At 41.5% G+C, this 13,641-nt stretch overlaps 2 protein-coding genes across 2 annotated transcripts; one reads left to right on the forward strand and one right to left on the reverse strand.

Annotated features, from left to right (window-relative positions):
• LOC142401884 (odorant receptor 131-2-like) lies at positions 1 to 954 on the reverse strand. The gene has a single exon (XM_075487344.1). It carries the CDS (start codon positions 952 to 954, stop codon positions 1 to 3), a length of 954 nt encoding a protein of 317 aa, XP_075343459.1.
• A 10,741-nt stretch (positions 955 to 11,695) lies between these two features.
• On the forward strand, positions 11,696 to 12,676 carry LOC142401886 (odorant receptor 131-2-like). The gene has a single exon (XM_075487346.1). The coding sequence runs from the start codon at positions 11,696 to 11,698 to the stop codon at positions 12,674 to 12,676; it is 981 nt and encodes a 326-aa protein (XP_075343461.1).
• Positions 12,677 to 13,641: the final 965 nt, after the last annotated feature.

Here is a 13,641-nt window from a genome sequence, read left to right on the forward strand (position 1 = left end):
TCATCCCACAGTCGGAGCGATACTAACCGGTTTAACTGAGAGTTTCAGGCGGCAGCACAGGTTGTGCACCAGGACGGGCCTGATGCTCCGATCTCTGATGCCATAAATGAGAGAGCTCAGACATCTGGGAAAGATGAAAACACACACATATAAAACGTTCTGGATGCGCATTAACACTATTCTTGTTAGAACTCTTGAGAGAGCGATGAGAAGCGGGTTGTAAATGGTCGAGGACAGGCTGAGGCCCAGCTGGAACAGGTGCAGCAGCAGGGTGTTACGAGCCTTATGGGCCGCAGCTTTGTCCGTGGACGCCGCTCTGGCTGCCACTATGACACCGATGTAGGTGGAAACCACCACCAGACCAGAGGAGACAAACAAAAAACAAGTGAAGCTTTCGTCATATTGATCAGACGCAGAACCGAGCAACATGGCCATGACAGAGCAAAAGTTCTTCATTTGCAAATCTGGCAAGTCTTCAAAGGGGAATTCTAACAGCAAAAAAACTTGAATCAGAGTATTTAGTGAGCTGAAGGCCCACGCCAAAACGACAGCCAGCGTCGTGTTCCTCATGGTGATGATGGCTGCGTGTCTCAGTGGGTAGCACACCGCCACGTATCTCTCTAAAGACATCAGCACCAACGTGACGGGAGAGATCACAGTGGTGAGGTTGGCCAGCGAAGTGAGAGCCCCGCACAGAGGATACGTCAGAGTTACTCTGACAGCAGCCATGATGTAGAGCAGCTGGCTCAGAAACATCTGCACAGTGTCCGCCAGCAGCAGGTTAAACAGAAGGACGTACCGAGAAGTCTCACAGAACACCGCTTTACTCCGCAGGGTGAACAGCATCGTTCCATTAATGAAGAGAAACACACAGCATGGCAGCGTGGTCAGGGTGGAGAACAAGGCTCGTTCCAGAGCCCCCTGAAACTGCTGCACACTGCTCACATTCAGCATTTTAAAACAGGAAGTACCACATTAAACCTTAAGTAAAACACGTAGAAAGTCTCGCTGTTTGTTTCCCGGTCAGGAGCAGCAGGTGTGAGATGTCAGCATTTTAAAACAGGAATCACCACATTAAACCTTAAGTAAAACACGTAGAAAGTCTCGCTGTTTGTTCCCCAGTCAGGAGCAGCAGGTGTGAGATGTCAGCATTTTAAAACAGGAATCACCACATTAAACCTTAAGTAAAACACGTAGAAAGTCTCGCTGTTTGTTCCCCAGTCAGGAGCAGCAGGTGTGAGATGTCTGCATTTTAAAACAGGAATCACCACATTAAACCTTAAGTAAAACACGTAGAAAGTCTCGCTGTTTGTTTCCCGGTCAAGAGCAGCAGGTGTGAGATGTCAGCATTTTAAAACAGGATTACCACATTAAACCTTAAGTAAAACACATAGAAAGTCCTGCTGTTTGTTTCCCGGTCAAGAGCAGCAGGTGTGAGATGTCAGCATTTTAAAACAGGATTACCACATTAAACCTTAAGTAAAACACATAGAAAGTCTTGCTGTTTGTTTCCCGGTCAGGAGCAGCAGGTGTGAGATGTCTGCTCACAGGAGCTTTGAGTTGACTTTCCCTCCGCAGACCGGTGGCAGGTCTGTTTTTCTACCCTCACACATAGAGATGAGCTCTGTCCTCACACCCATGTTACGTAACAACGTGCAGGTAACACCCTGAGAATAGGGTTAAAGGGACAGTTCGCCTCTTTTGACATGAAGCTGTATGACATCCCATATCAGCAACATCATTATGAACATTTTCTTTTTTTTTTCTTCTTTTTTTTTTGGGCTTTTTTATGCCTTTAATGATAGGACAGTTGGAGAGAGACAGGAAGCAGGGGGCAGAGAGAGGGGGAACAACATGCAGCAAAGGGCCGTCCGTGTCACGCCATGGGACTTATGTTTTTAGTTATCATGTTTTAGATTACATTTTGGTTTTTAGTCTATGTCATGTGTTTTGCCATTGTTTTTCCCCTCACTTCCCTCACTCAGTTAATTAGTTAATTCCCCTCACCTGTCTGTCATTGTCACCAGCTGCACTCACTCTCCAATCACTCACTCCCTATTTAGTTTCCTGCCTCCAGTCAGTGGGCCGGATCTTTTCGTTTCGTGCCTTACATGTCTCACCTGCCTTGTTACCCATGTTCCACGTCCCCTGCCAAGTTAAGTATTTATTTATCCATGCCATGTTAAGTCCTTTGTTTTGTTTTCCAGGTATTTATCCACAGTTAAGTTTTTGAATCCGGCTCAGCCGCGCTTTTTGTTCTTTGTTTTTGCTTAAATAAACCAAGCTTTCTTTTTGAAGTCGCATCCGTGTCTTACCTTCACCATCCCCTCACCATCCTGACAGAAAGATCCGACCAGAAAATGGACGCGGCGAACTCAGACCAGTTTTGGGACCTATATGAAGAGTTGTGGCTTAGTTTGGAGCGGGACTCCCCGTTCGAGAGACTGCGGGTGGCTGGTAAGCTCCTGGTGTTACTGTCGGCGAGGCGGGGGTTGAACTATACTCATCCCCCCTCACCTCTTCAACACCTCAGTCCACAGTGTCCAGAGACCCAGCAGCAGCCACAGAGTCAGGAGACTCAGCAGTCCTAGAGCTGGCCCCAGCAGACCTAGAGCTGGCCCCAGCAGTCCTAGAGCTGGCCCCAGCGGCTGACCAAGAGGCCCCAGCGCCTGACCAAGAGGCCCCAGGGCCTGACCAAGCGGCCACAGGGTCTGACCAAGCGGCCACAGGGCCGGACCAAGAGGCCCCAGGGCCTGACCAAGCGGCCACAGGGCCTGACCACGAGGCCACAGGGCCTGACCAAGAGGCCACAGGGCCTGACCAAGAGGCCACAGGGCCTGACCAAGAGGCCACAGAGCCTGACCAAGAGGCCACAGGGCCTGACCAAGAGGCCACAGGGCCTGACCAAGAGGCCACAGGGCCTGACCAAGAGGCCACAGGGCCTGACTTGACCTCAGAGCCCATGGGGCCCCGGCCAATAGACTCACATTTTCAAGCCCCTCCTTCCCACCCCCAGCCATTGGGGATGTCTAGGATCCATCCCTTAAGGGGGGGACTCCCCCCTCGCCGTCGGAGGTCTGGGTGCCCGCTGCAGCGAGGACTGTAGCCTCTGTACATGGGGCGGCTGCTTAGAGACCCGATCCAGAGTCCCGACCAGCAGTTCTGCAGCTTCCTGAAGCTCTCTCAGAGTTTCTCTTTGGACATTTTCTGCTTCTTTCCTCATCTTCAGTCCAGTCCTTGTACCTGAGCATCTTCAGAGGAATGTATTTTTTCTTTGTTAAGCCACTTAACTCTGAGCTGTGAACCATTCAGGCAGGAAAAAGGCTCCTAACTCAAGGGATGAACCAGTGTTGTGTCCAACTTAGCAAAGAAGCCGTTTTAAACTGGATCTTTAGGCACTTTGTTCCCAGCAGCCTGTCACAGAGACACATCATTTGTTCCCATTTCTTTAGCTGCATCTGTGAAAAACAGCTTCATAGTTTCAACTTTTTTCTACATTTACGTTAAAACTGCCTTCAGTTACCAAAAAACTTTTTTACTTCAACTGGATTGGAAGTCCCACAGTCAAAATGGGAGATATCTCCAAAGGTAGTGAAGATCCAGACTGATAAGCATGTGATGGCTAGTGGCAATGGTCACAGAGTGGGAGAACGAAACGTTACAAAGTTGTTATTTTTCACATTAACCCAGAGGAAAAATGGGATTTTACAGAGAACGTTAGGAAATTGTGTTCTGAGTGATTGTGAATAATCCTCATTAACATGAGAACACCAGTAACCATAGTTACCACGCACAAAGAAAGAAAAAGTTATTTTCAGATGCCTATTTCAATACTTGTTTGAACAACTTTCTCCACTTCTTACTTGTTTGTCTCCACAAAGGTTCACGTCATCTGTAGCTCATGCAGTTCTCTAATGAACACCCACAGGAGTGTTTAACATCTCAATATTTACTGGTAACATTAATTAGTCAGATTCTGAATATTTAATGCATCTAAATGACATCTCAGGAGACTGGGTCATATGTGGGCTTCCTTTCTGGTACACACAATAACAATATTTCCATGGCACCTATAACAACATTCATCATTAGAAAGTTGAGGATTTCAACTTTTCCTTATGATTTGTTTTAACTATCATATGTTAACAAAGAATGAATAAAGCCTAAAGTAAAAAAAAGTAAAGACCTGACATTTATTGTATTTCACTATTTCTTCTACAACATCAAAGGACTGCCGGTAAATTCATATAAAATGTTTGACATGAGAATAAAGTTCCAGAAAGTCAAATTTGATGAGTTTCCAAATAAAATACACTACAACCTCAATGTGCTATAAGCTGATACACATAAACTACAATTCAGGTCAAAATGTTCTTCCACAACATTTCTTAACAAACTTGGTTTAAGATCTAAGTAAACTTTTCACCTCCAGCGGTCAAGACAGCAACAGCAAAACAAAAGTCCGAAACCAAAGGAAAGGAAAGGAAACTAAAGGAAACGAAACAAAAGAAAGGAAACAAAAGGAAAGGAAACAAAAGGAATGAAAGGAAACAAAAGGAAAAAAAAGGAAAGGAAGGGAAAGGAAACTAAAGGAAAGGAAAGGAAACAAAGGGAAAGGAAAGGAAACAAAAGGAAAGGAAAGGAAACTAAAGGAAAGGAAAGGAAACTAAAGGAAAGGAAAGGAAACAAAGGGAAAGGAAAGGAAACAAAAGGAAAGGAAAGGAAACTAAAGGAAAGGAAATGAAATGAAAGGTCTTGACTTTTTCCTGGAGAACCATTTTGCGATGCAAATGTATTACTCTGTTGAACGCATATTGTTTTGAGAAGCAAAACGCTTTATTTTTTAAACCCCAGCCAACTAGCCGGACTACCTTCATCAACACCAAAACGAGGCTGGAACTCTGCTCACAGGACGCAGCAGGGGGTAAGAAGATGTTCAGAAATGATGTTGCTGATATGGGATGTTACACAGCTTCATGTCAGAAGAGGCGAACTGTCCCTTTAAGAGAACTTTGTGGCATTAAAATTTGAATGTTGTGGAGACCATCATTTGAATCATATTTCCCTTGTAGGGATGATACTTTACTGGACGGCATTTTTGAGATGCATTTTTTTTTTTAAATGCCTTTAATGGATAGGACAGTTGAAGAGAGACAGGAAGCAGGGGGCAGAGAGAGGGGGAACGACATGCAGCACAGGGCCGTCCGATGCGGGACTCGAATCGGGGCCAGCTGCATGAGGACTGTAGCCTCTGTACATGGGGCGCATGAACAACCCACTACGCCACCGATCACCCCTCGGTTTTGAGATGACTTGAGGGGTATAAACAACTAATGACTAATAAGGTTGGAGGACTCGTAAAATAAACCTTTTGTATAATCTACAACATATATTTATATATCACAGGGCCGCAACACATAGACAGAATAAGTCAAATACAAAATTGGGCAAAATTTGGGAAAAGCAACTGTCCAAGGACTCAGGTCAGCTGGTCCAGTCCAGAGTCCAGACTAAACATGGAGAAGCAGCATTTAGCTGTTATGCTGCAAACAAGTGGAACAAACTGCCAGTGGAGATTAAACTTTCACCAAATGGAGACATTTTTAAATCCAGGTTAAAAACATTTCTGTTCTCATGTGTCTATGCATGAAATCTGCACGATATCTTTGAACTTATCTGGACTGTTGCTTGTTTTTAAATTAATTTAAATTATTTTATCTGTTTCTCTTTATATTCTTTTATGTATTTTAATGCTTCTTCCACTCCCTGCTGCAATGCTTTTATCTTATGTAAAGCACTTTGAATTGTTTGTACATGAAATGTGTTATATAAATAAATTTGATTTGATTTGATGAAGGGCTGAGGTACTGATCAATTTGTGAAATGTGTTCTTGAAAATAAATAAATAGATAAATAGACAAATTAAGAAATAAACTGTTTGTAGTTTGCTCTCACTCTTGATTTAAATGCATCATTAAAAGTCACCTGTAACTGGTCTTTATCAGGTCTAACGATCATATCCTCACTGCAAGCATCATTACCAACAGTAAATCTGTCAGTCTTAGGGTGACCAGATGTCCCGAAAAATTCGGGACAGTCCCGAATTCTAAGCTTTTGTCCCGAATCCCGAATCTGGCTGTACTTGTCCCGAAAATTAAACTTATGCCAAATAATTACTTTTTAACCCCAATATAGCGTTTAACTTTTGACAAATTAATTTAGCAATGGCATGATATGATATGGCATAATATGATAGGCCTATTCCATGTTGAGATGTAACAATAATCAATGTTTGAATAGCGATATAGCCTACAATTTAATAGGCTATAATGCGTTTTGATGTTTTGTACGTTCAGTTTGTCATGTTAAAAGTTAAAGTTAATTTTAACTTTCATGTTAATTTTATGAACCCCGGAATTTTGGACTGTGTACGTTATACCAATACACTGGAACTTGCCATGATATTACCGGAGTGTGCGTCTTTTATTGCAATTATACCCAATCTACACTAGAACACCGACGACAAAGCATTTTATTACTGTACATGTAAGTCAGCCCAAGCGCGCCCTGTCCCGAATTTCAGCCAACCTCATCTGGTCACCCTAGTCAGTCTTAACACAGTTAAAAGTGCTGCTATTATAATATATGCGATAATACATCTCCAGTAATCCCATCGATAATCAATGGCAATGAAATTACTGTTATTAACATAATTAACTTATTTCTAGAATACATATATCATTCTGCTGAAGCTTGTTGGACGAGGAGTTTGAGATACTGGCCGGATTAATTATTTAAGTCTGTTATAATGTTCATCCATCCATTTTCTATAACCACTTAATCCAATTCAGGGCTGTGGGGGTTGGGAGCCTTTCTCAGCTTTCACTGGGCGAGAGGCAGGGTACACCCTGGATAGTTCGCCGGTCCATTACAGGCCACACGGAGACAAACCACCATTCAAACTCACGCTCCAATTTAGAGACACAGATTAACATAGCCCACATGAATTTGGATGATGAGAACACCAGGAGAGAACCCATGCATACAAGGGAACAATGTGCAAAATTATTTATTTATAATATAAAAAAATATAGTGAATCCAGACAAAATTTTAACCTAGGACCTTGCTGTGGGACAACTGTGCTGATCACCATACCACCATGCAGTCAATGCTGTATCGTGCTTCATATAACTAAAATGTGAAATATAAATCAACTTATAATAGTGTATATGCATTTAGTTTCTTCAGTTTCAGCCAAAGGCCTCAAGAAACAAAAATAGTTTCTTGACAAAACTATTTGTCAAGAAAAATACGTGACAAAATAAATCAGCCTTTATATGAAGTAGTTTTAATAAAATAAAGCTTAGCATAAGGCCTCTTCTTATATTTTTGCACTTGAATTGGATATTGTAGCTCAAAGAGCCACCTTTATGTTTCTGCAAACCAAAAATGTTACCGTAGTTTCTTTAACTTTTGGGAGCAACTATTTTAAGGGTCATCTTCAGAAGAACTGTTTGAAGGATAATAGAAGCAAAGAGCAGCACTTCAATGGAAAGGGTGAAGACTGAAGAAAATAACAGCAAAACTTGATTCAAATACTGTTTTTGCTTATTCGAGGCAAAGTCTGCAAAGGTTGTTGTGGCAGTTATGGTAAAAGATTGATTACAATCTCCGTAATTTACTTTTAACTTGGTTGTTCTTATTAAACTTTGTCATATTTTGTGTTTCCGAAGTAGCGCATCGTCCTCTCTCTATTAAGATTTCTGATGTCAACAGTAAACATTATGTCAATGTTTACGAAAAAAGTTAAGAAGCAGAGTTTGAATATTTGATGCATCTAAATGAGCTCTCAGGGGACTGGGTTAGGTGTTGGGATTTCTCTCTAAAACACCTCAGAGAATTTCACAAACTGAAAACAATACTTCCATAACAGTAAGTCACTTCACTAACAAAAGTTCAAATTCAGTTGAACACTTTGACCTATAATTTAGTTTGGCCTCTTTTCTTTTGAGAATTCAATGCTTGTGTAGAATTTATTCAAATCAAATGTGAAAAACCTACAAAGTTAATATATAACTTATCTTTAAGGGATCCAATCATGGCCATAAGACTTGAAATACAAACATGAGGCAGAGCTGGAAGAAGGGAAGGTACTTCAGATGTAATGGTTCAATAAACCTATTCATGTAGAAAAATTGTCTGTATCATTTTTAGGATGCAAAAATCTACTACATCTATGTTGGTTTTCTTCTACTTGTCATCAAAAGGTAACAACAGTGTGACGTAACTTAACATTATACATTTGATAAATTACTTCACAGTAAGTCAGGCTGAATTTATCTTTCTAAAGTAAATCTAGCACAAGGCCTTGGCTTCTTATCCTGGATGCATAAATGTTGATGCGATGAGGAGTCATCACCCTGGTCAGGGGCAAACTACAAACTTCAAATTGGGATTAAAATACTTTTATGATGTTCAATTTATGGAGTCCAGTTACCTCACTTGGGAATCAGGTGTGCTGGAGGAGGGAAACATCGAGAACATGCAGGGCAGTGGGTCCCGAGGACCGGAATTGAGAAACACTGGGTTCGGTAGACCGGGTCCTCACCCTGCAGCCAGATCTAGGGGGGAGGCTCGTGGTAAGTTCCTAGTGATCAAATGTTCTCCCATAGGGTTCAGCCAGATACAGTGCAAAAGAGCTTCATGGGACCACTCTCTTTTAGACCCATCACCTGCTAGAGGAGCCATAAGGATCCACAGACTTATGGATTGGGTGACCACTTTTGCTGTGATCCCCAGCTGCTGAAACTGGTTACTGGGACATGGAACGTCACCACACTGGTGGGGAAGGTGCTTGCGCGGGAGATGCCAGCTAGATATATTTGGACTCACCTCAATGCACTGCAGAGGTTCCTGAACAAATCTCTTGGATAGGAGATGGACTTTATTCCACTCTGGAGTTTCCCTTAGTGAGAGACAGTGGGTGAGGGTTGGCTTACTTATAGTTCCCCATTTGTGCACTTGAATGTTGGAGTTTTTTCCTCAGAATGAGAGTGTAGGCTCCCTGTACCTCAAAGTGAGGGAAAAGGGTCTGACTGTTATTTGTGCTTGTGAGCCACGTGGATTTTTTGGCAAACCGTCAGATGTCTAAAGCAGGGGAAGCAGTGCTTTGCCAAAACTGTTCATAGTATGTTTATGTTTATGCATTTGGCAGATGCTTTTATCCAAAGCAACTTACAGGTAGGGTAACTGGGGTCTTGCCTTAGGACCCCTACTGAAGGTAGTACCTTTCATGCAGGGGATTTGAACCCTGGTCCCCCACCGGAAAGGTGGCAATCTTACCACTACACTATCCAGTCCCAGAGTAGGGACAGAATGCTGATGACTGCAACTGTGAATATAGTCTGGTGGTGGAGAGAGTACTTTGAGGATCTTCTCAACCTGACTGATATGCCTTCCACAGTGGAAGCAGAGATAGTGGAGGACTGGCCAATTACCGGGGCTGAAGTTACTGCGGTAGTTAAATAACTCTGTGGCAGCAAACCTTGGGGGGGGGACGAGATCTGCCCCAAGTTCCTTAAAGGCCCTGGATAAAGTTGGGCTGCCTTGGTAGTTGTACCTGTGCAACATTGCACTGAAGTCTGGGACAGTTTCCTGAGGATTGGTAGCTAACATAATTTCTAGGTGCAGCCAAGGCTTAGCTTAGAATTGGTTTTTGAACTCTGTTGTTTACGTGGTCTTGTTCGAATGGAGACCTCTAGCAAGCACTGGGGCAACTTGCAGCTGAACAGAAAGCAGCCAGGATGGGGATGGGATAGCAAGAACAGGCAGTGGAAAAGAGCTTTCTTTGACGGGTGGCTGAGCTTACCCTTAGGGATAGGATGAGGAGGTCAGTAAGTAAAGTTGCTGCCCTCTGTTTTGAAAAGAGCCAGTTGGCATAGTTTGAGGATCTGGTTAGAATGCCTTCAATATGCCACCGTGGGAAAGTGTTTTGGACATGTCCCACCAGGAGGAGGCCTTGGGCTCACCAAGGACCCACTGGAGACACGATATCTCTTGTTTGGCTTGAGAACAACCGAGTGTTGCCCTAGAAGAGGTTGAGGAGATGAATATGGTGAGGGAGGTCTGGGAATCTCTGCTTAGACTGTTACCCCCATGACCCGGACCAAGATAAGCGACAGAAAATGGATGGATGGACAGGTCGTCACTCCATCACAGGGCCACAAAGAGACAAAGGTAGCATCTGTGATACCTGAGCATGGACTTAGGGGTCCAGGCTTACAAGAGATTGCCAGAATGCCATGTGAACATGGCTTGCCATTTTAAGCAGGTGTCCTTCTTGTAAGCGCGCTTGTAAACATACTAATAAAAGTGGAGTTCCAGCATGGTGGCAATGTCTAAGCCAGAGCTGAACGCCAGGACAAAGACAGCAAAAGATATTAAGTGGCAGCCGCCAATACACAAGCTGCACATACCAAGGTGGTAAAGTGACTGTTTGGAAGCATGCCTGCTGCTTACTCTGACTGGGTCAGATTTTACGTGGGAACAATAACTATACAAGTAATCAGCAAAGCCAATATGCTTCCAACAGCCTGTGCAAGGGAGAGAACTGCTACCCAGAGAAGGGCTTTTAGATCAGCTCTCCTTCTTACTAAATAAGTGGACTACATTGCTGTCGTTACAGCGTACTCAAACTAATCAGTGCGTTATCACCACAGGTGTTGTGTCTTAAAGAGTATCCACATCAGCTGTGCTGTGGGTATCGTACATATCAAATATATATGGTGGAGAGATAGTTTCAACATGATAAAGATCTCCTTTTTCAAGCACTCTCTTCAAAGTGAGTGAATTTGGAAACTACATCTTCAGTATCAGTTTTACAAATGGCCCACTCTGTTGGCCTGCAGACCTGAGAAAGAATTTGGCATTTTCTTTCTAATGTAAGCTTTTCCACATTAGCTGCTAACTGTGCAACATTTTGTAGCTTGACTGACTAACTTGAGCCTATGCATTTCACAATTAGAGTTTTAAATTCACTAAGTTCAAATGTAATTACTTTGCTAGCTGATAGCTAATGACAGCATCTCAACAAGGAAACATTTTAAAAACAAACTTGATAACAAACTTTATCCAAATTCATGACTAACATCCGTGGGTTTAAACCTTTAAGTGAACTTTTCAGTGTAAACCCTAAACACTTAAAATTTCTCCATTGAAGTTGTTTGTTAATTAAACTTTATTAAACTCATTAAACATTTTCATAGTTTAAGTAATGATGATGATGATGATAGTAATTTATTTCAGACAAAACATTTCACGTCTAAAAAGAAACATTTGACTCTACTTTAAAAACTCTTATTGGTTTCTTTTGATTAATTTCTTTTTATTCTTTTTACAGACACTACTTCCTTGGCCTTCTCATACCAACCCTTTCAGCATTGTAGACAAGTGATGTCATCACACGTGTGTGTGTGTGGATAGATCTCATAAATAATGTGAAGGGAGAGTAAATCAAGCAGATCAGCTCTGCCCACTAGAGTGTGCAAAAGAGGTATGTTGGTGGGTTAACTGAACAATATGAACTCTGTCACCATCTCTGCTTTAAAGACTGAATGCTGCTGTTGCTAAAACATGTTTTTTTTTACTATGTTGTTCTTGTGTTTGAATTTCAGATGAACTTAATGTTTCTTTAGTATGTCTTTCATTAATCAAACTCAGACAAACACCACTACTCAGTTCCAGCGTCAGGGGCTACTATTCATTGTGTTACTTTCCACCGTAACAACATTACCATGCTGTGTGTTTCTCTTTGTTAATGGGACCATGTTGTTCACTTTGAGGAGTAAACCAGTGTTTCGGGAGACCTCTCGTTATATTCTTCTGTCTAACCTTCTTATTGCAGACACTGTGCAGTTGGCACACAATCAGTCATTGTTTTTACTGTCAGCCATGGGAGTAAAAATGCTGTATCCAGTGTGTGCTGCTCTAACAGTACTCTACAGTCTCCCACATGGTGTCTCTTTTCTCACACTGGTGTTGATGTGTCTGGAGAGATATGTAGCTGTGTGCTATCCACTACGGCACGCTGCCATCATCACCATAAGAAACACAAGTGTAGCTATTTGTGTGTTTTGGACCTTTACTTCACTAAGTTGTCTTATTCAACTAAGCCTGATGTTAAATGTTAGCTTGGAAGAAATGAAGCGTATGCAAATGAAAGACTATTGTGGCAGAGATAGTGTGTTCCTTGATCCAAAATCTAATCTTTATGACAAAGCATCCACTTATTTTCTGTTTGCATTAGCAGGTGTCACCGTCACTTTCTCCTATTTTGGTATCATTGTAGCAGCCAGGTCGGCTTCCACAGACAAAGCTTCAGCCAAGAAGGCCCTTAAAACACTGCTGCTGCATCTGTTGCAGCTGGGCCTCAGTATGTCCTCCACTGTACACAGCACACTGATCATAGTTGTGTCCACTCGAGACAGGATCTTAACTATAAACATACAAACTATTCTTTATATTTCTCTCATTATAGTTCCCAAATGTCTGAGTTCCCTCATCTATGGTCTCAGAGACCAGACTATCAGACCCGTCCTCATGCTCAATCTCAGCTGTCGGTGCAGAAGCTTATCTGTGATCCCAACGAAAGCTAAACGTAGAGCATTGGCCACTTAATTGATGTGAATTTGTTAATTAACAAATCTTACATTTATTCAACTCAAAAAGAAAAGTTTTACAATAAAATGTGAAAAACCCAAATTTCAATTACGGTCTGGTCTGATCATTAAAATGTACTAAAACAAACTAAAATGAATCTGTAAAAAATAAAGTTAATTATAAGTTATACTTCCTCCTTTTGAACTATTGTTGTGAAACTTTTTAAAGACTTTAATCTCATACCTGCAACATTAATCAGAAACATGTTTGCAGCAGGATTTTTTATGTTAAACTAGCTGACCTAGGATCTGGCTTCTCATGTTTGTAATTTAATCCTTTACAGTTAACTTGTAATACTGTACTATCAACTCAAAACGTTAAAAATAAATCAGATATTTTCACTTAGGTGTGTACTGTATGTCTAATAAGTTGTGCTTTCAAACAAATCTGCCTGATTTAGTAGATAATGGAGGGTAGAGGAAAATGTGTATTTTTGTGATTTGGTTGAACTGACGTGTCTGATTATATCACATTTGCAATGTTTCTCTGTAGGAAATGTGCAGTCAACTGTCAGCTTCACTGTTTAAAGAAATATAAAGTTAAATATAATTAAACTTTTTAAACTACAACTAAGATGTACATATACACTGTAATACAAACATAAACATATAAACATGGGAGTATAGAAAGCAATTTGTGTTATTTCCTGTGTTATGTCATTGACATTATGTCAATGTTTACGAAAAAAGTTAAGAAGCAGAGTTTGAATATTTGATGTATCTAAATGAGCTCTCAGGGGACTGGGTTAGGTGTTGGGATTTCTCTCTAAAACACCTCAGAGAATTTCACAAACGGAAAACAATACTTCCATAACAGTAAGTCACTTCACTAACAAAAGTTCAAATTCAGTTGAACACTTTGACCTATAATTTACTTTGGCCTCTTTCCTTTTGAAAATTCAATGCTTGTGTAGAATTTATTCA

Source organism: Odontesthes bonariensis, chromosome 16 (assembly GCF_027942865.1).
Source record: "Odontesthes bonariensis isolate fOdoBon6 chromosome 16, fOdoBon6.hap1, whole genome shotgun sequence".
Classification (NCBI taxonomy): domain Eukaryota; kingdom Metazoa; phylum Chordata; class Actinopteri; order Atheriniformes; family Atherinopsidae; genus Odontesthes; species Odontesthes bonariensis.

Coding starts and splice junctions, on each gene's coding strand:
- LOC142401884 (XM_075487344.1), bottom strand. CDS start 954: ATGCTGAATGTGAGCAGTGTGCAGCAGTTTCAGGGGGCTCTGGAACGA.
- LOC142401886 (XM_075487346.1), top strand. CDS start 11,696: ATGTCTTTCATTAATCAAACTCAGACAAACACCACTACTCAGTTCCAG.